Raw genomic sequence first — 18728 nt, forward strand, 5'->3', positions numbered from 1 at the left:
TGGTGGAAAAAGGGACATTTTAAATATAAACCCCCTTTGTCCCCTCCCTGGTGGGGCCGGATCCAGCCTCGAGGACTGAAGCGCTGAGCTCGGAGCAGCCCCTTTTTTGGGGATGGGGCTTGTCCCCCCCTGGTGCCAGCACTCCCTCCCCCCCTCAATTCCCTGCACTTTCCACTGAAGCATCTCCACTCTCGGGTACAGAGGGGTACCCAGGAGAATATGAGGGTATCCTGAGATGGGGGTACCCAGGGATTGGGGTAGCTGGAAGGGGATGGGGGTACCCAGGGATGGGGGTACCTAGGAGGGGATGGGGGTACCCATGGACTGGGGTACTCAGAAGGGGATGGGGGTACCCAGGGATGGGGGTACCCAGGAGAGGATGAGGGTACCCAGAGCTGTGCACCATGCAGCATACAAACCAAACGATCCTTTGTTTTTTTTTGGGGTGCTGCATCCCCCCGCCCCAGCATCCAGCTCTTCCCTGCTGCCTCGCTTGGTGCTTTACCTGCCCCCCCCAGCACCCACCACCATCCTCACATTGGGAAGGTGGGTGCCAGCACCCGCCCACCCACCCTCCTCCCGCTCGCTATATTCCTGTGCCTCACTATGATTTATTTTTTTTTAGGGGAAAGGAAGAATCTTTTTTTGGGGGGGGGGGGGGAATGCCTAAAATCTGGCTGGAAAGAGGTGATGCTGCTGCGAGGGGAGGAAGGTCTTTGTCTCCAGGGATGTGCTGGAAGAAGGGGAGGACACATGGGGCAAAGCCACCTTGGAGGGATTGGGGTGTGGAGTGTGTTCCCCCCCCCCCAGATTCTGCCTCTCAGGGGTCTCAGATGGAGACAGGATGAGCTGGGGGGGGGGAATTTATCATTTAGAGTGATTCACTGAAAATATAATCCTTGTTCGATGATACTTCAAGAAATTAAGTCAATAAAGCTGTTTCGTACAACAGTGGGGGGGGGGCAATGCTGTGAGGGGACTTATCCTGCAGTGGTGCTGAAGCCCACCCGGGGGGGGGAATGAGGAGATATAGTTCCCCCTCCAAAAAAAAAAATAATTAAGCCCTTAAGGCACCTGAATGGATGGTTTATGGAAATTCTGGGGATTTGGGGGGGCTCTGGGTGATGTTTTTTAAATGGGGGGGCCCCCTGGGGGGGGGTAAATCCTGTTGCAGGGGCGGGGGAAGAACCGGATGAGTGGCACGCAGGGGTGTGGGAGTTAGCACCATGGGGTTTGGGGAGCAATGGGGGGGTCTGTGGAGTTCTATCCCACCCCCCAACTCAGGGTGGAGGAGTTTGGGGAGGGGGTGTCCTGTTCCCCCCCCCCCCCCCCATCATGAAGGTGCTGGGAGTGGGGTGCTGATGTGGCTGTAGCCACGCACGGTGGCAACCCCACATCCAGCCCGGGCTACCTGCCCCCTGGGGGTACCTGCTCCCACACCAGCCCCCACTCTGCAGCCCCTTCTGTTCCGGCACCGATTTAAAATCAATAGATACAGTTTATTTTTTTAAAAAAAGGAAAAAAATGACACAGTTTCAGCCAGTTCCTTATAAAACACCACCCTGCCCTGGGCTGCTCCCCAAAAGGCAGCCCCGGGGGATTGGGGGGGGGGACGGGAGGATGCTCTGACCACCCCCCCCCAGCTCCCTGGCCGAGGGATGCTCAGCCCCATCCCAGCCATGGTTTGGTACTGGGACCCCGGGGTGGGCAGGGATGGCTGGGGACTGCAGGCCCTCCCCACACATATTTACAGCAGTGGGAGGGGATGTGCAGCCCCCTCCCCATATGCAGGACAGGGGGGGCACAGGTGCGGGGGGTGGGCAAACATGGAGGGGGGGCTCTGCAGCAGCCACCTCCGTCCCTGCGCCCTTGGCACCGACATCGCGGGGGGCGGGGAATGGTGGGTTGTGAGGGGGGTTTATACAAACAAAGGTACAAAACGCACCAAAGTCTTTGGGGGGGGTCGGGGGGAGCCCCTCGTGGGCGGGGGGTGCCAGGGGCTACCCCCGCACCTTGTCGTAGTCGCTCACCATCCGCTTGATGTGGAAGAGTTTGTTGCGCAGAGTTTTGGTCTCCAGCTTCTTCGTCTGGTAGTCGGGGCTCTGAGGGGCACCGCAGGGACCGGCCTCAGCCACGGGGAGGGGGGGGAACACGTTCCCAACCCCCCCCAACTGCATCACACCCCCCCCCCCCAGCCCGAAACCGAGCCCGGCCGCGCTCCGCACTCACCCGCTTCAGGTCCTTCAGCTGGTTGTACTCCTCTGCCAGGTCCTGCCAGGGCACCGGGTGTGGGGGGGATCACAACCAGAGAGGGGGGCCGTGAGGGTGGGTGCCCATGGGGATGAGCAGTGACCTACAGCATCCCCAACACCCCACGGAACCCAACCCCAATGCCCCACAGCATCCTGAGACCCCTGCAGCACCCATCCCCAATGCCCCACAGCATCTTGAGACCCCCACAGCATCTTGAGACCCCCACAGCATCCATTCCTGATGCCCCACAGCATCCTGAGATACCCAGAGCATCCTGAGACCCCCGCAGCACCCATCCCCAATGCCCCACAGCATCTTGAGACCCCCACAGCATCCCAAGACCCCCACAGCATCCATTCCTGATGCCCCATGACATCCCGAGACCCCCCTTAGCATCCATCTCCAATGCCCCACTGCATCCCTGATGCCCAAATGTACCCATCCCCGATGCCCCACGGCATCCCGAGACCCCCGCGGTGTCCCGGCGGCCCCCCCACCCCCTGACCTGGTACTGGGGACTGTCCTCGGAGACGCTGTCGAGCTGTTTGCTGAGCTGGTTGAGGCGGTCGTTGACGCCGTCCATGTCGGCGCAGAGCTGTTTGTAGCGCTTCAGGTCGGTGTCGAACTCCTGCTTGTACTTCTGGCGGGTGGCATCCGAGGCGATGGGGGGGTACAGGCTGCGGGAGAGGGGGGGGTCAGGCCTTGGAGGGGCGGCTCTGGGGGCAGGAGGGCTGCCAGGGGTGTCCCCCCACCACCTCACCTGGCCCACTGGTCCTGGTCCCGCTCGTCGCCGGACTCCACGGCCGTGGTGTAGTCGGTCTCGTACTGCGACTCGTCCAGCTCCGGGTTGCGGCGGCGGCGGCGGCCGCGGCGGGTAGGGGGCTTGGTGGGCTGCTCCCGTGCCTGCTCCTGTGCCAGGCTGGGGCTGACCACCCGGTCCGGCTGGTCGCTGCGAGGGACGCGGGGACATCAGCCAAGTCAGAATTGAGGGGGGGACGACACGCAGGGGTGCGCAGGGTCCCCTCCCTGCCTGGCCACTCACCCCCGGCTGCTGTAGGTCTCGGAGGGGTAGTAGCCGTTCTGGGGGGGGTAGCTGTAGGAGGGGGGGCTGTAGGGCGGCGCGGTGATGGGGCTCGTCGGCTTCTCCGAGTAGGCGAGCGTGGCTGTGTCGTCCTGCACGCTGGCCCCGTCCGCCACGTTCTTCACCTGGAGCGGGGAGAGGTGCTCAGCCGCGTGCCGGGACGGTGGGGACACCCACGGGGCACAGACCGCGGCCCCGGCACGCCGGGACGCTGGTCTCCATCCCACATATCCAGAGACACCCCGGAGCAGCCGTGGGGGCTGTCCGGCAAAGCTATGGGGGGATGTCCCGCGTGGCTGTGGGGCAGTGGGGACAGGAGAGCCCCCACAGGTGGGCAGAGCCGCATCTGGGGGGTGGCAGGAGAAGGAACCCTGGACCCCAGTGGGCAACGCCACCCCGCACGGAGCTCGTGGGGGGTCCCACCAGGAGCCAAGCAGAGACAGACACATGGCACCGGGGGGTCCTGGCACCCCGTTTCACACCCCAGGGTGGCACCCCCCAGGCTTTGCTCACCCCCCCAGACCCTCACCGCTGCCCTGGCACAGCCACAGCTCCTCAAGGAGGATGTGGGGCGTCCGTCTGTCCCTCCCCCCCTTCCTTCCTGGCCTTTGTGGGTTGTTTGTGCCGGAAGCCAGTCCCTGCCCGGGCCGGTGGCCCTGGGAACACCGGCTACGAGCTCCGGCCGGTGAAGCCGCTTCCTCCGGCACTTTCCCCCAGACTAACGAGGATGTGGCTAATTGGGGTCCGCTCCTGGCCCCGCTCTGCCTGATGGGGCCACCCGGTGAGGCGGCCACCGGCGACACGGGGACGGCTACGTCCCAGTGCCACGCTGGGACAGAGGCAGCGGCGCCCGACGGCTCCCGCCCACTCGAAGGTCACTCGTTTATCTCAGCCTCAAACAAACAGGGAACAGGACGTCCTGGGGGGGTTTCACAGCCTGGTACCCCCCTACCACTGCACCCCACCGAGGGGGGAAATGTCACCAGTGGGTGACCTCACCCAGCTGGGACGGTGGCACTGGGCAAAGCGGGCACCCCCACAAGGGGCAGGTGAGGGTGAGCCCGGGTGCGTGGGGTCCTGCCCCCCCCAACCACCAGGAAATGCTTTTCAAGGGAGGGACTTTTAACAAAAATAAATAACCCAGAACAAAGGTGTTTCTGCAAAACAAGACGTCCTGGTGAGAGCCTGGCGCAGCGCAGAGCCGGGCGTCCCCGGGGCCGAGAGCCGCTGCCGGGCTCAGCTCTGAGAGGAACGCCAGGAACGTCTCCAGCCCCGGCTCCAGGGGGGACCCCTGGGGCTGAGCACCCCTGGGCTGCCCCGGTCTCCCAGGGATGGGGATGAGCAGGGGATGGTGACAGGGATGCAGCCCCTGCCCACGCTGCAGTTCTCTGCTGCCCACTGTCCTGGGGCAGCCCCTCGGCAGCCCCCCGAGATTCCGAAGGCTCCTTCCCCATGGGGCGCCGCAGGCACCGGCTCCCACGGAGGCACTGGCCCAGGGAGCTGCAGAGCCAGGACGGGACGGAGTGCGTCCTGGCACACTGTGGGGCCACGCTGGGACTGGCATCTCCCAAGGGCAATGGGGCTGAGCCGCAGCGGAGTGGGGGGGCTCCCCAGCATCCCCCTCCAAGGGCCACAGGCTCATCCGCAGCCCAAACGGTGCCAGTTTGGTCGCTGCGAAGCCCGTGGCTCCCTGCGTGGCAGCGGGGTGGCACGGCCCCGCAGAGCTGAGTTAATCATTGCCGAGACCGAAACCAAACCGTGTCGACGGGCGTCTTGTGGCCAATGTCCCCGAGCATGGGGCGAGCAAAGGGGACAGGACCCGGAGCCTCGGTGTGGTGCTTCCGGCACCCAGCCCAGCGGATCCCACCCTGTTTGTCTTCCAGGGGGTTTGAGCCCAGCTTGCCCAGCCCGGCACCCCATGCAAAGCCTCATGGTGCCAGGGAATGGTATCGGCTGGAAAAACCCACACGGGGACAGGGAGGGACCTGTCGAGCGCTGGGCACAGCATCACACCGGCAGCGATAACGCCACAACTGGGACCTGCCCGCTGCCGTGCGCAAACATGCTAGGACCAGGCACCAGGGTGGCACAAACCAGGCAGAAAGAGGCTCCTGGCACAAACCCCTGGCCCAGCTGGGAAAGGAGAATGGCACGGGCTTGGCACAGCCCTGGTGCCAGGAGCCCCGGGTCCCCACGCAGCCCCTGTGCTCGGGAGGAGGATGCTCGGAGAGGGAAAACCCGGGTACCCACCGGCACCCCCAGCTCACGCTCAGACTCACCCACTCCTCCACGTTGGGACCCTCCTGGACCACTGGCACCTTGTCCCAGTAGATGTTCGGCTTCCCATACTTCCAGATCTTGCTCCGCGTCTTGTGAGCGAAGAAGCAGATGAGGCAGAGCAGAATGACGATGAGGAACCCGCAGAAGATGGCCACGGCCTGGACGGATGGAGGAGGGTGGGTCTCAGGGCGGGGGTCCCACAAGGATGCAAAGACCCTGACCCGGGGATGCAGGTGCCCTGCACCAACCTGGGGCTGAGCAGGAATTGCTCCCCTCATCCCAAATGCTCCAAACATTGGACCCCCCCACCACGGTGCAGGGAGAGGGGCAGGGCCCCCCTGTGCCCAGGCAGCTGTGACAGAGCCCATCAGGGGTTCGAGAGCTTTTGGGGCCAGCCCAAGTGATATGAGGGGGGTGCAGGACAAGTCTGGGGCTCAGGGAGCAGCAGGAAGCTGGCACCCTCCACCATCTCCCTGCAGCACCCTAATCCCGCTGCCAGCTCCTGCACCACGCAGCCGGGTCTCTGCCAGCTGGTTTCCCATGAGCCAGATCCCTGCAGCCGCACCGAAATCGGGGCTGGCAGAGGACAACCCAGGCCACGCTCGGCCTTTGCGTGGAGCGAGAGCAGCGCGGGCACCACGGCTCCCCCCGCCCCGCTGCAGGAATGCGGCACGGCCAGCCTGGCCGGATGGGAACCGGCAGCGCCAGTCCCAGCCCATGTGCCACGCAGGATCCCTGCCGGCCCCAGCCGAAACCGGGGCTGACGGACCTTGTTTTGAAGGTTCTCGCTGCCCCACTGACCGGCCAGGCTCCCAAGGTGGGTGCTTGGGGAAAGCTGACACCCAGCTGCCACCCCGACCCCGCACCCATCCCCACACGTGCAGCCTGTCCCTGCCACAACCTTGTCCAAATACTTTTACGACCGGGGAGACCAAAGTACCAGATACCGGCTCTGCACCGGCACGACAGCCGGTCCCCTCCCCGAAACTCCCCGGCGCAGGCAACCGGCTCGCCCCGGTTCCTCCCGCAGCGCCAGCTTGCCCCAGTAAACAGCTGGGCTGGGATCCAGCACCGGCAGCCACCCCCTGCCCTCCACAGCCACTAAAGGGTGACCAGTACCACCAGAAACGTTACAGACGGAGGGGAAAACGCCGGCTGGCCGGGGACTCGTCCCAAGGGCAGGACGCGTGGCCACCGATGCTCTCCCTCCGGTGCTGCCCTTGCTCAGCACCGTGTTTGAAGCAGAGCAAGGGGTTTGCGCCAGCAGTTTGGCTCAAGGAGGGAAGGGAGGGGTCTGCCAGAGCTGGGGTAGGGGCACCCTCACCTCCTGGGGGTCCACAGTGCAGTAGTGGTAGAGGTACTGGTTGAGGTAGGTGCTGGTGCTGTACATCTGGCTGCACATGGTCAGCAAGGGGCTGTAGTAGTAGCTGCCGGTCATCTGCGCCTGGGGGTTGACGGCCACGACGTAGACGATGGAGGCGATGAGCATGACGAAGGCCAGCACGGCGCAGACCACGATGACCACCAGGTAGAAGCGACGGGAGCGGGAGCCGCTCGATTTGCTGACGCTGGCGACGAAGAGCCCCAGCTGGGCCAGGAAGCAGAGGATGGCCATGGCGATCATGAAGCCGTTGGCCGTCCGCGGGTTGGTGACCCCGCTGTAGTAGCTCCCGTAACCGTAGCCGTAACTCAACCCGCTGCCATAGTAGCCGGAGCCGTAGAAGCCCCCCAGCCCGGTGCTGTAAGCCCCCCCGAAGCCGTACTCCCAGGCCAGGGTGGAAGCAATGCAGGCAAAGATGGCGATGCAGAGCAGGATGATCGTGACCTCCAGGATCCTCACCACGCCGGGTGGAGAGGTCCACTTGTAGAAGTGCTGTGGCACATCCTCGATGTAGTAGGAGCCCGGCGGGGGCGAGCGGGCGCCGTAGTCGTAGCCATAATCGCCCGTGGGGGGGCCGTAGCCCGTGGGGGATCCGTAGCCCGTGGGGGGGCCATCATAGGACTTCTTGCTGAACATGGCGGTGGCGGTGGAGAGCCTGGTGGGGAGATGGACGGAGCCGTCGGAGCTGGTGCCGCACCGGGAGGTGCCGGTACTGGCGCTGCGACCGTGCGAGGCAGCACCGCCAGGTTTCTACGTCTCCGCACACCCAGCAGGGACTTTGGTCACCTGTCACCAGCCCGATGGCACGGTCACCAACCGTCTGCCCGTGCCCAACGCCGCGCCGCCAGACTCACCACTGCTCATGGGGAAACTGAGGCACGGGGAGGAGAAGTGACTCACCGAGCATCTCCCAACAAAGTCACCAGGTCGCACCCCAGCCCTGCCCCACGCGCCAGACCCTGCCATGCTGGGCCCCCCCGGCCCCCCATGACCGCGGCTGCCAGACACCGCCTGAATGCGCCGGATTGTTTAAATTCTAATTAAAGCAGAAAAACCTCTTACCCAGGGCCAGCGCCAGCCCCGAGGGCTCCTCCGTAAGCAGATCTGGCTGGATTAAAAACAAAATAATAACAACACCGGGCACGTTAGCGACACCCCCCTAAAACGTGGCAAAGCGGTTTTCAAAAACTTGAGGTTTGGGGTTTTTTTTCCAAAACCGCTGTGAAGACCCCCCAAGTGCAGAGACCCCCTGGGCCAGACACCCCCTGGTGTGAAGACCCCCCCGGCCCGCAGTGGAAACCTGAACCTTCATGGGAAACCCAACCCGGCCGCCCGCTCCTGGCAGTGCCAGGGCTCAGCGGGCAGGATCGGGCCCCTCGGGGAGGGTTGTGGGGACGTTGGCACCCCTTGACCTGCAGCAAGGGTGGGCACCGGGGGTCTGGGGCGCAGCCGCCGTCCGGAGGTGCCCCCAGGGGGTTGGGGCAGCACCTCCCCGGGGTGCCCAAGCCAAACCGCCCCCCCCGCTTCAGGGGGTCCCGACCTCCCCCCGTAAATCCCCAAACCCACCGATTCCGGCCGGATTAACCCCCGGGGCTGCGGTCTGACCCCCCCTGCCCCACCGGGGATCCCCGTTCGAGCGGCCGTCGGGGCACAGCAGCGGCAGGGACCCCTCCCCGAGCGGGGCTGAGGGGGGTCTCGGGCTTCCGGAGCGGTAACCCGGGCGCGGCGACCCGGGGCACTCCGGTGCCAGCGGGGAGGACACGGGACCGGGAGCTCCGGGGGTCCCTTCCCGGAGGGCAGAACGAGCAGAGCGGCCCCCGGCCCCGCTTCCCCGGGAGGAGCCGCCGCCTCTCGCCTTCCACCTGCCGGGGCCGCGGCTCCGGGAGCCCCCGCGCCAGTGGGGACCCCGGTGGGAACCTCAGTGCCCGTGTCTCTGGGGACCCCGGTGCCGGTGGGGATCCCGGTACCGCTGGGGACCCCAGCGAGGACCACGGTACCGGTGGGGACCCCGGTGCGGCGGGAAAGGAGGGACTCGCCGTGCGCGACGTGGAACGGGGACTCCCGGTTCCCCGCTCCCCCCGTACCAGGAGCTCGCTCGCCCGTCCGCCGGTGCCGGTACCGGAGGGGTCCCGTCCGCCGCGGAGCCACTCACCTGCCCGCGCCTCCGCCTCTTTGTTCACCTTAAAATGGCAGCCGGGATCGGCGGCTCGGCGGCGGCGGGCGCTGCTGGAGACCGGCCCCGGTTTCCGCCTCCGGGGAGGGGTGGGATGGGGAGGGGGGGGGAAGCCCCGGGGGCCGCCCCCGCTGCCGGCTCTCAGCGCCGCAGCCCGTCCCGATGCCTCCGGGGGGAGGTGGGTTCGACCGGACGGGGCGGAATAAAGGGGAGCCCTGAGCGGGGGGGGGGCATCCCCGGGGTCCCTCAGGACTTTGGGGTCGGGACTCTGCTCTGCACCCTCCCCAGCCCCTCCCAGTGTTTTTCCTGGGGGCAGGAGAGTCCCATGGATGCTGGGGTGGGACGCGTTTGCCGGCTGTCCCCCCCACCGCTGCAGGAACCCCGGGTGCGCATTAAGACCCCCCCCAAAAAAAAAATCATCACCGTGTTTTATTACAACCTGTTCTGGGCACTTCTGCAGCACCCAGGCGGGTGCTCCCCAGTTCGTGAGGGGCGACGCGGGGGCACATCCAGGGCCCGGCTCCCACGCAGGGACAGGCAACACCCACCCAGTGACCAGGGGAGCCCGGGGGACCCCAAGGCTTCGCAGGGCACAGAGCACCCAGAGGACCCCAAAACCAACAGCACAAGGAGCCCGCGGGTTTCTCGCTGTGCCCCGGTGGGTGCGACAGCTGGGTGGGCACCAGCTGCATCCCTGCAGCATCACCACCCCATTCCCGGTACCCAGTCCCTGGGGTCCCCGCTGGGGCCACTGTCCCATGGCGTGGGTGCCAGCCCGTGAGCAGGCTCAGAAGTAGACGGAGCCGTCGCCGGCGTCGCGGTCGTACTCCTGGATCCGCGCCTTGATGTGCGTCAGCTTCTTCTTCAGGTATTCGCAGCGCTGCTGCTTCTCCAGGAAGGCCGAATCCTGCTCGCCGGAGAGAGCAGGGCCAGGCTCAGCTGCGAGGGACCCTGCCCCAGCACTGGGGTCCCGTGGTGCCCTGGGTCCCTGAAGCACTGGGGAGGAGGGAGAGGCACCTCCCAGCACAGGGAGCAGCTTCTGAGCCCTCACCCTCTTCTTCCTCATGTACTCTCCCCAGGTGTGGGCCACCCAGCTCCCATCCCACCGGGCAGAAAGACCCGTCCTGGCACCCCAGGGGCCCTAACGAGGCAGCTGGAGTTAACGAGCCTGGGGGAGCTCTGGGGCAGCCACCCTTCTTGCAGTGCCATGCGGGGAAAACCTCACCCGGGGCGTAGCCGAGAAACGCCACCGCTCCCTAATTTACCAGCCGCCGGCGAGTCTTCGAGCCCGGCTCACACCTCTCAGCACAGGAGCCCGGGTGTCCACATGCCCCCCTGGTGCCCCCCACCCAGTGCAGCCTCCCCAGGTCATCCCTAGTATCCACGGAGACCAGCCAACTCATCACATCCACCACTGCTCGCAAGACATATGGTGCCCACAGCCAGTGCCCACCGAGGGACCCACCATCCTGGTCACGGTGTGCCGGGGCAGCCGGCCCATCGCCGCCTCCAGCCCGCCGAGGCTCCGCCGTGCGGCACGGACCTCCCCGAGCAGCTCCGTGTACTCAGCCAGCTGGTCCTGGAAGACGCCCTTGTACCCTTCCCGCTGCTGGGGGCTCCGGATCGCTGGGTACTTTCTGCACCACCAGGAAGCCACGAGGCTCAGAGTGCGGGAGGGAGAGCCCTGGCACTGCCCATGACACTGCCCGCACACGGGGCAGGCAGTGCCCTCGGCTGGGTGTCGCAGGTCCCCGGGGCTCCATGATGCCCCAGTCCCATGGTTGTCCCCATCCCCGTGGTCACTTACACCACGTAGTCTGGGACAGTGCGTGGCCAAGGTGCCAGCCCAGGGGGGATGGACCTGGCCCCTGGCTTCTCCCCATCCTTGGCAGGGGGGACCCCCTCCAATGGCATCACCTCATCCTGGAAGATGACGTGCCTGGCTCGGGCTGGCGGGGGCTTCAGGACACAAAAGAGGGGGGTGAGGCTGCACGACCCCCACACCATACCAGGGGGCACGGCGGGGGGCACACCACCCAGGGCTGTCCCCGCTCCTGGTGATGGCGGGACTCCCAGGAACCTCCTGGTGCTTCCCAGTCACCTCGCACCTCCGTGTCTGGAGGGACGAGAGGCTGCCGGCCAGGCAACGTGAGGAAGAGGAAGGTGAGCGTGGCTGCCCATGCCCTGGCCAGACACCAGCGAGGAGGGGGCCGTGACACAGTGGCACAGCCCAGGAGGATGGCAGTGAGCGGCCAGGCCACCCCCAGCCCCCCAGCCTGTCCCTGGATCCGTACCGGACAGCCCTGGCTCTCCGGCGGGGCGGGTGGGTTCGGCCAGCAGCTCCCGGCAGCTTTGGGGTGACGGGGGTTCCCTGGGTGCATCCGGCGGCTGCTCCGTTCCCCTGCCTCCAGGTCGTGTCCCACTGGAGAAGCCTCGAGATGAGCAGGGACAGGAGCAAGCCCCACAGGAAGACGACACGGGGCGTGGTGGCACCAGCCCTCTCCACGTGCCTCAGTTTCCCCTGCAGAGCACACTTGCAGCCTGGCCCTGGGCCACCTTCCCTCTCCGGGGCTTCCCGAGTGGCCACTGTCATGGGGACCCATCAGTTGGCTCCAGGGATGTCACCTCCCCTGCTCTGAGCTCCTCCGGTGCGTGGCCCAGGGCTACCGCCCCGTCCTGGCCCGTGGGCCAGCGGGAACACAGCTGCTGCTGCTCCCGGCACCCGGCTGGGCTGGAGCAGGGAACCGGGGCAGCCCCTGCGGGCAGGAGAAGGGGAAGGGTCCCACCCGGCAAGGACCCTGCAGATGCTGCCAGCGTCAAGCAGACCAGCCCCACTGTGGCACCCCTGGGCTCTGTGTGTCCCCCCCCAACCCCCGTGCCAGTCCCTGCAGGGCTGCCCCAGCCCCCCGAGTCCCCCGCCACCGGTGTCACCTGCCCGTCTCATGGTGGGACGTGGCCCTGGGGCTCACAGCGACGTCCCTCAGCTGCTGCCCACTGCCACCAATGCCACCACTGCTGCCCACACCGGTGCCACCACCGCCGCCTGCCACCGCCAGGCACCAGCAGTTAAACATTAACAGCGCCGCGCCGCCCCAAAGTGCAGCATGAGGCCCCGCGTGGGCAGGATCGGGCCCTCACCCACCCCAGCCTCCCCCCTGCGCAGTGCCCACCGAGGGCCACATCCTGTCCCTGTACCCACCTTCTGCAGGGCTCCAGTGCCAGGCCCTGGTTTTGGCTGGGGCTGGGCAGCACCCATGTCCCGGCGCTGCGTCCGGGATGCCCAGGTACCCTGGCATGGCCAGGGGTGCTCTGAGCCTGCCCCCATCACCACCCCCCAAAACCGCTGCTCTGAGCCCCCCCAAACCTGCCCCAGTGCCTGCAAGCGGAGTGGGGGGGCTGCAAGCGCTCAGTGCATCCCGGTGCGTTCGGAGCCCCCATGTCCAGCCCGTCCTCCCCCTGCAAGGTTCCCAGGGTGGGGGGGAGCCCCCGGAGCGAGGGGAGCTGCAGAGATCCCCCCCCAAAAACATCCCCCCCACCCCCGCTCCCCATGGGATCCCATCCCACCCCTCCCACCGGGCTGGGGTCCCGCTGCCGCGAGCAGAGAGCAACGCGTCCAGTTCAGCCTCCTTTAATGTGTGCCTCAGCCCCCCCGGAGCCCCCCACCCCCGCCGAGGGTCCCGGCTGGGGAGCGGGACCAGCCCCCGGGGGGTGCAGGGGTCCCGGCGGAGGGTGCTCACCCACCCCGCTGGCAGGGGGCCGGGCTCGATATTGCATCCAGAAATCTCACAGCACTTCACAATGGTCGGTACCGTTGTCCCTCCCTCCCCCCCACCCCCTACCCCCCCATTTTACAGATGGGGGAAACTGAGGCACAGAGAGGTGACATGACTTCGCCAAGGTCACTTCGTGGCAGAGCCAGGAACAGTGCCGCCCCCCTCCCCTCTAAAATCCTCAACCCTGGAGGCTCAGCCCTGCTCTCACCACGGGGGGGGGGGCTGCCCCCCTCCTCCGCACCCTCCAAGCAAGACCCCAGGTGTCTCCCCCACCCTCTCCCCAACCTCCAACCCCCACTCCCGAGGTGGCAGCCCCTAGACCATCCCCCCAACACTCAGGGCTCCTGCCTTCTCCCTCCTTCCCTCACCCCCCCCCACCAGCTCCTGCCCCCCAGGGCTGCTCCATCCCCCCCCAGGGCTGCTCCATCCCCCCCCAGGGCCGCTCCATCCTCCCAGCACTGTGCCTGCTGCATTTCCCCCCTCCACCAAAGCCCTCCTGGAGGCCAGACCTCACCCCCTGCCTGGCTGGGGGGGGCACAGGATGGCCCGAGGGGGGGTCCAGCCTCATGCCAGCACAGTGAACGCAGGAAATTTATACAGGGCTTTACAGAACAAAGCTACTGAGATCAGCCACACGATGGCCAGACATAAGAGGGACCCCCGGCCCCCCCATCACCCGCTGTCCGAGGAGGTCGGGGGGGCAGTGGAAGGAGCCCTGGGGGGTCGGGTGGGGGTGCAGGGGGCCGTGGCGGAGCAGAGGCGGGGGGTCCAGCTCCCCAGGAGCTCGCGCTGCTGCTGGCGCAGGGTCTGGCCGAGCAGCCCGGGCAGTGCCAGCAGGCTCAGCCCCAGCGCCTCCAGTTTGCTCTCCAGGGCTCCCAGCCGCTTCTCCAGCTCCTCGTGACGCTCCTGCAGCTCCGAGACCATGTCGTACATGATGTTCTGGGTCTGCAGAGTCGGAGGGGGCGGGGGGGGGGTCTCAGCAGCGGGAGCTCCCGCAGCGGGATCCCCCCCCACCCCGCACCCCGGCACCGCTCACCTTCGCCAGGTCCACCAGTGTGTTGGCCTGGTCGTTCAGCTTCCGCTGCTCCATCTTGACGCTCCGCAACCTGCGGAGACACGGGGGAGCAGGGTCAAGGGCCGTGACCCCCCCCTCCGCAGCACCCCCCTACCCCGTCACCCCGCCATGCAGCCCCCACCCCAGCCCCGCAAGCACAGCCTCTGCCCCTCCATCCTCACCCCGCACAGCCCTGGGGGGGCTGCGCCACCGTGTGCCACCCCCCCCCTGCCCGTTTTGCAGCCACCAGCCCATGCAAACGGGAGCGGACGGAGGAGAGGAGCAGCCCCGGGGGGGCAACTTACTTCTGAGCTCTGCAGGGACGGGCAGAACAGAGACAAAACACAACAGCAGGTTTAATACCACCACGAAGAGCGCGGGGAGACGACAGCAGCCACAGCACGGCCCCCCCCTCCGTCCCCCCCACCCCAAGCTGGGTGCCCCTCCATTTCCCCCCCCCATCCCAAAGCAGGTGCTCAGAGGCAGCCCCCAGCCCTGCTCCCCAGTGCAGGTGACAGCGGACGGCGACACGGTCACATCAAGCCTCACGGATCGGTTACCCCTGGCATCACCGGGGTCCTCACCCACCGGGAAAGCAACCCCACAGTGGGGAGGGCGACAGGGACCACCAGGCTGCCAAGCCGGGGGTCCCACCAGCACCGACGGGGAGGGAAGCGCCCGGTTTTCCTTCCAGAGCCACGACGGGGGGGAAAAAAACCTCCTCGTAGGAAGCAGGTAAAGGTTTGGCACTTACTGATGGATGGCTTGGAGGAACTTACGCTGGTGTTTCCGAACTTTGGCATGGTCGATCTTCTTCACCAGCTTGGTGTGTTTGTAGATGAGCCACGTTTCCCTGAGTACGTTGGCAGCAGCATTTTTCACCTGGAGGTAAGGAGAGCGCCAGGGTTGGGGATGGGGATGCGGTCCCGCGCCCGGTGATGCCACGTCGGATGGTACCGGCGTTGGGGGGGGTGAGGGGGGGTCTTACCCGCTTCGTTAGCTGCGTGTCCATCATGAAGTTGTGCACGTGTTTCTCCGCTTTGGTGAGCTCTAGCTTCCTGGCGACGACAGCGACGACCAGAGCGGTGCAACCGGCACCCTGCGGGCAGAGCCCCGCGGTGAGGGCAGCGGCGGCAGCGGGGGGTCCAGCAGTGGTCACCCCCCCCCCCTCCCCGGCGCTCACCATGATGCCGGTGAGCAGACACACGCCCTTCCCGCAGTAGGTGTGTGGCACCATGTCCCCGTAGCCGATGGAGAGGAAGGTGATGGAGATCAGCCACATCGCCCCCAAGAAGTTGCTGGTCACCTCCTGCTTGTCGTGGTACCTGCCCGGGGCCGAGCGCAGCCACCGTCACTGCACGCTCCCGATCCCGCCACGTGCCCCTCGCGGTGCCACCAGCTTTGCCAACGCGGTTTTTAGCCGCTTTCCCATCCGGCGGCTGCAGTCAAGAGTGTCCCCAAGCTCCGAGTCACACCGCTGGCACATGGAGCCCCAAAGAAGCTGGGGACACCCCTGGGGACACTTTGGGGACACCAGGCACGGCCACTCCGGACACCAGCACCAGGGAGCAGGAAAGCCCCGGGGCTGTGGCCCCCAGGAGCGGGGCTGGCTCAGGGTCGGGGCGGGGGGCTGCTGGACAAGGACAATGAGGTGACGGGTGCGGAGCCGCAGCCCCCACGCACGGATGGCGGCAGCCTCCGTCCTCCTGAAGCTCCCCCAGAGATCTCAAAGCACAGGACACGGGTGTCACTGCCGGACCCCCCAGGGAGGGGACCCCCCGTTTCTGCAGAGCTGGGGACAGTCGCACGGACCTGGCTGGGACAGAGGACCCCTCACTCTGTGAGTCCTCAGGGGTCACCCTGGCGAGTTGCCCCCCACCCCGAGCAGGCCCAGGGCTATGAAGGGCCCCGAGGTCACCGTGGGCACCACTGCGAGGGGAGCGGGGGACACTGTGCTTTGAGATTCCGTGGCCAGCGCCAATGCCACGAGTGTGCCCTCGTGTGCCCCCCACCCCTCCCCAACAGACCCCCGGACACAGCCCCTGCCGCTCGCCGGGACGAGCCCAGCCAGGGGACACAGAGCAGCGGGGCCGGGCGCTGGGTGCAGCCAAGCGGGCAGTGGGATGGGGGCATGCAGGGAGCAGCGGGGAGCCGGGAAAACAGGGTGCCAGGGGTGAGAAAAGGGGAGGGAGGAGACGAGAGCGAGCCGGGGGGAACTCAAGCGTGCGGCGAGGAATTTAGGATTGCTGCATCCCTCCATCTGGCCCCCAGGCACAGCCACGCGGTCTGGGCTTGGAACCTCAGCCGGCACCGAGGGAGGCAGCCGGGCGATGCCGGGGGGCACCGTGTGGCCAGGAGGGACCCACACCCTGGGGTGGGCTGGTAGCAAGGGCTGAGCCTGTCCCCAAAGCGCTGGCAGCCTAAGGATGTCACCCCACGGTGAGAGTCCCCGGGACGGCAGGGGCTGCGGTGCTCCCTGCTCCCCCCAGCCTCTCCAGGAGCACCCGGGACTCCTTCAACGCACCCCGAGTGTGCACGTCACGGGGAAACGCCGAGCAACGGCGTCCGCCGGAGCCGAGCAAAAGCCCTTCGGACGCTCAGCCGGAGCCTCCGGTTGGAAACACGAAGGCTCCAGCGGCTCCTTCCCCACTGCTCCGGCTCAGCTCCGCTCCTTGTCGGGATTTCTCCCTCCGGAGCCACCCCGAGACCGGCAGCAATTCCTGCCACGAGCCCACCCCTCTGAGAGCACCCTGCGAGCCGGGGCAGAAGGACCTGCGCTCCGGCCCCCTCACACGCTGCGACGGGACCCTCGGTTTGAGCCCGCGGCCAGGCTGGGCACCGTGGCACCCCAGCTGGGGGGCACAGGGGGGACAGAAAGCAGCTGCTGAGGTTCCAAGCAGAAAAGGGCTCCAGCCCCTTTCTGTGTCCACGGCCTCTCTGCCCCCCAGCCCGCAGCCCCCCAGCCTTGACCCCCCACCCGCTGGCTGCAGCTAATCCTAAATTCCGGGTAGCACAAGCCCGGGGCGGGGGGACGTCCCGTGCAGGACGCGCTGTCGGTCCCTGGGGTGACTCACAGTTTGTCCCTGCGAGCAGCAGAGCGGTCAGGGAGGGAAAACAAGAGCAGTTAATGCGCGTCCCGGGGGGAGCGGCCGAGAAGGGGCGAGCACGGGCAGGGCACCGACACGGGCATCCCGGCCCCGGCATCCCGGCCCTGGCATCCCGGCGGGCGCAGCTGAGGAGCACAGGCTGCATCCTGCACAAGGGCTCGGTCCTCTCTGCAAGACCCCCAGCTCCTCCTGGTTGGAGCAGTTGGCAGAGAGAGGGTCCTGCCACATCCCAGGGGGGCACAGAGGGGCTTGGGAGAGGTCATGGGACAGCCTGGGGGTCCAGCCACCCCCACCTCACCTTGGCAAATGGTTTTGGTTTGGCAAAACCATTGTGGTCACCACCCAGGGCACAAGGGTCCTGCTGGGAAGGCTCTGGCCAGAGAGTGGGGGCCTCTTCTCTTCCCCCCCAGGGTCTGCGCCGTGTGTCCTCAGCTGCACCCCAGCCCCGTACCCCCCCCCACCCAAAAAGCCCCATCGGGGAGCGCCCCACGTACCTCTCGCAGACGCGGACCGTCCAGGCGGCGATGATCCAGGAGGAGATGCTGAAGACCAGGAGGACGGTGCCGGGGCAGATGGTCATGAGGGTCTTCATGACGAAGCGGGTGTTGAAGTTGATCTTGTTGAGGGCTCCGATGCTGCGGGAGGAGGCGTCGGTGAAGAGCTTGCTGTGCAGCAGCATGACGCGCCCGATCAGGTACAGCCGCAGGAACATGGGGATGGAGAGGATGATGTCCACGTCGGCGTCGGCCACTGAGGCGGCGTAGGTGAAGGCTAACCGCGCCGTCCACGTGAAGAGGTACTGGCCGGGGATGGGGTGGATGGCGCAGACGATCAGCTCCAGGGCGATGAAGAAGATGCGCTCGTAGGTCATGGCGATGCGCCAGTCGTCGGCACCGTTATCCACCATGAAGAGCTGCGGGGGCAGAAGGAGAAGGGGGGAGGTGAACGGTGGGACCCCCCCAGTGCGGCACGATCCCAGCCAGTGCCCACAGGTGGGTGCCCCTCACCTGGATCTCCCTGGCGTGGTACATGACGATGAGCCCCAGGAGGATGACGGTCGAGAGGCTGATAAGGCATTTCAGTGCAAACGAATACGATGACTCCTGCGAGGAGAGCGGGCAGCGTGAGCCTGGCCGGACCCCCCTGACCCCCCACCCACCCCGCCGTGACCCCCACCTTGGTGTAGACCCCCCAGGACAGCTCTGTCTCCGTGACCATGACCACAATGCCGAACATCCCGAAGATGAGGGCGTAATCGCTGAGGCGCTTCCGCTTCTCGAAGAGGGCTCGCCGGTGCCCCAGCTTGTACCCGATGTTCTGGTTCCGCCGCGCTCCCCGGCCCCGCTCCTCGGCCGCATCCTGCCCCGGGGCTGCTGCTGGGCCGGGATCCAGCCCCCCAGGCTGCTCCGGCCGGGAGACCACCACCTCGAGGCCGGGGGGACGGTGGGGCCGCAGCGGTTGGGTCTCACCTTCCAGCGGTTTTAGGGTGCGGGCAGAGGCGCTCAGGGGGCCCCGGGGCCGTGCCACCCCCCCATTGTAGCGGCAGCCGCTCATGGCTCTGGCGGGGAGGGGGCCGGGCGATCCCGCATGGCTCAGCGGCGCGGGGGCGACCTGCGGCAGAGGGGC

At 66.8% G+C, this 18728-nt stretch overlaps 3 protein-coding genes across 4 annotated transcripts; all 3 read right to left on the reverse strand.

Annotated features, from left to right (window-relative positions):
• Nucleotides 1-2000: 2000 nt before the first annotated feature.
• On the reverse strand, nucleotides 2001-7631 carry OCLN (occludin). Its single transcript, XM_086627863.1, has 7 exons — nucleotides 6939-7631; nucleotides 5614-5772; nucleotides 3296-3459; nucleotides 3014-3202; nucleotides 2759-2930; nucleotides 2230-2271; nucleotides 2001-2102 (listed from the first exon to the last, which is right to left on the reverse strand). Exons 1-7 carry the CDS (start codon nucleotides 7629-7631, stop codon nucleotides 2001-2003), a joined length of 1521 nt encoding a protein of 506 aa, XP_086483989.1.
• A 2324-nt stretch (nucleotides 7632-9955) lies between these two features.
• On the reverse strand, nucleotides 9956-11549 carry OCEL1 (occludin/ELL domain containing 1). Its single transcript, XM_086627534.1, has 4 exons — nucleotides 11463-11549; nucleotides 10976-11127; nucleotides 10646-10805; nucleotides 9956-10075 (listed from the first exon to the last, which is right to left on the reverse strand). Exons 1-4 carry the CDS (start codon nucleotides 11547-11549, stop codon nucleotides 9956-9958), a joined length of 519 nt encoding a protein of 172 aa, XP_086483660.1.
• A 1840-nt stretch (nucleotides 11550-13389) lies between these two features.
• KCNN1 (potassium calcium-activated channel subfamily N member 1) lies at nucleotides 13390-18656 on the reverse strand. 2 transcript variants are annotated; one of them, XM_086627593.1, is made up of 8 exons: nucleotides 18279-18656; nucleotides 18110-18205; nucleotides 17597-18015; nucleotides 15179-15320; nucleotides 14984-15094; nucleotides 14750-14877; nucleotides 13978-14047; nucleotides 13390-13886 (listed from the first exon to the last, which is right to left on the reverse strand). In XM_086627593.1, the coding sequence occupies exons 1-8, from the start codon at nucleotides 18654-18656 to the stop codon at nucleotides 13614-13616; spliced, it is 1617 nt and encodes a 538-aa protein (XP_086483719.1). In that variant the 3' UTR covers nucleotides 13390-13613. The 2 variants fall into 2 exon arrangements, with proteins under 2 accessions (XP_086483719.1, XP_086483717.1); XM_086627591.1 differs by having other exon boundaries at nucleotides 14984-15320.
• Nucleotides 18657-18728: the final 72 nt, after the last annotated feature.

Source organism: Tauraco erythrolophus, chromosome 28 (genome assembly GCF_009769465.1).
Source record: "Tauraco erythrolophus isolate bTauEry1 chromosome 28, bTauEry1.pri, whole genome shotgun sequence".
Taxonomy (NCBI): domain Eukaryota; kingdom Metazoa; phylum Chordata; class Aves; order Musophagiformes; family Musophagidae; genus Tauraco; species Tauraco erythrolophus.

What these genes read in the sequence shown, in the direction of transcription:
- OCLN (XM_086627863.1), bottom strand. Translation starts at nt 7,631, where the DNA reads ATGTTCAGCAAGAAGTCCTATGATGGCCCCCCCACGGGCTACGGATCC. An exon ending in GAGACCTACAGCAGCCGGGG is followed by an intron (nt 3,203 to 3,295) that starts GTGAGTGGCCAG and finishes CGTCCCTCGCAG; the next exon opens with CGACCAGCCGGACCGGGTGG. An exon ending in AGCTGAAGGACCTGAAGCGG is followed by an intron (nt 2,103 to 2,229) that starts GTGAGTGCGGAG and finishes GGTGCCCCTCAG; the next exon opens with AGCCCCGACTACCAGACGAA.
- OCEL1 (XM_086627534.1), bottom strand. Translation starts at nt 11,549, where the DNA reads ATGCACCCAGGGAACCCCCGTCACCCCAAAGCTGCCGGGAGCTGCTGG. An exon ending in ACTGTCCCAGACTACGTGGT is followed by an intron (nt 10,806 to 10,975) that starts GTAAGTGACCAC and finishes CTGGTGGTGCAG; the next exon opens with AAAGTACCCAGCGATCCGGA. An exon ending in GCCGGCTGCCCCGGCACACC is followed by an intron (nt 10,076 to 10,645) that starts GTGACCAGGATG and finishes TCCGGCGAGCAG; the next exon opens with GATTCGGCCTTCCTGGAGAA.
- KCNN1 (XM_086627591.1), bottom strand. Translation starts at nt 18,656, where the DNA reads ATGAGCGGCTGCCGCTACAATGGGGGGGTGGCACGGCCCCGGGGCCCC. An exon ending in CCTGGGGGGTCTACACCAAG is followed by an intron (nt 18,206 to 18,278) that starts GTGGGGGTCACG and finishes CTCTCCTCGCAG; the next exon opens with GAGTCATCGTATTCGTTTGC. An exon ending in ACACGCAGCTAACGAAGCGG is followed by an intron (nt 14,878 to 14,983) that starts GTAAGACCCCCC and finishes CCTTACCTCCAG; the next exon opens with GTGAAAAATGCTGCTGCCAA.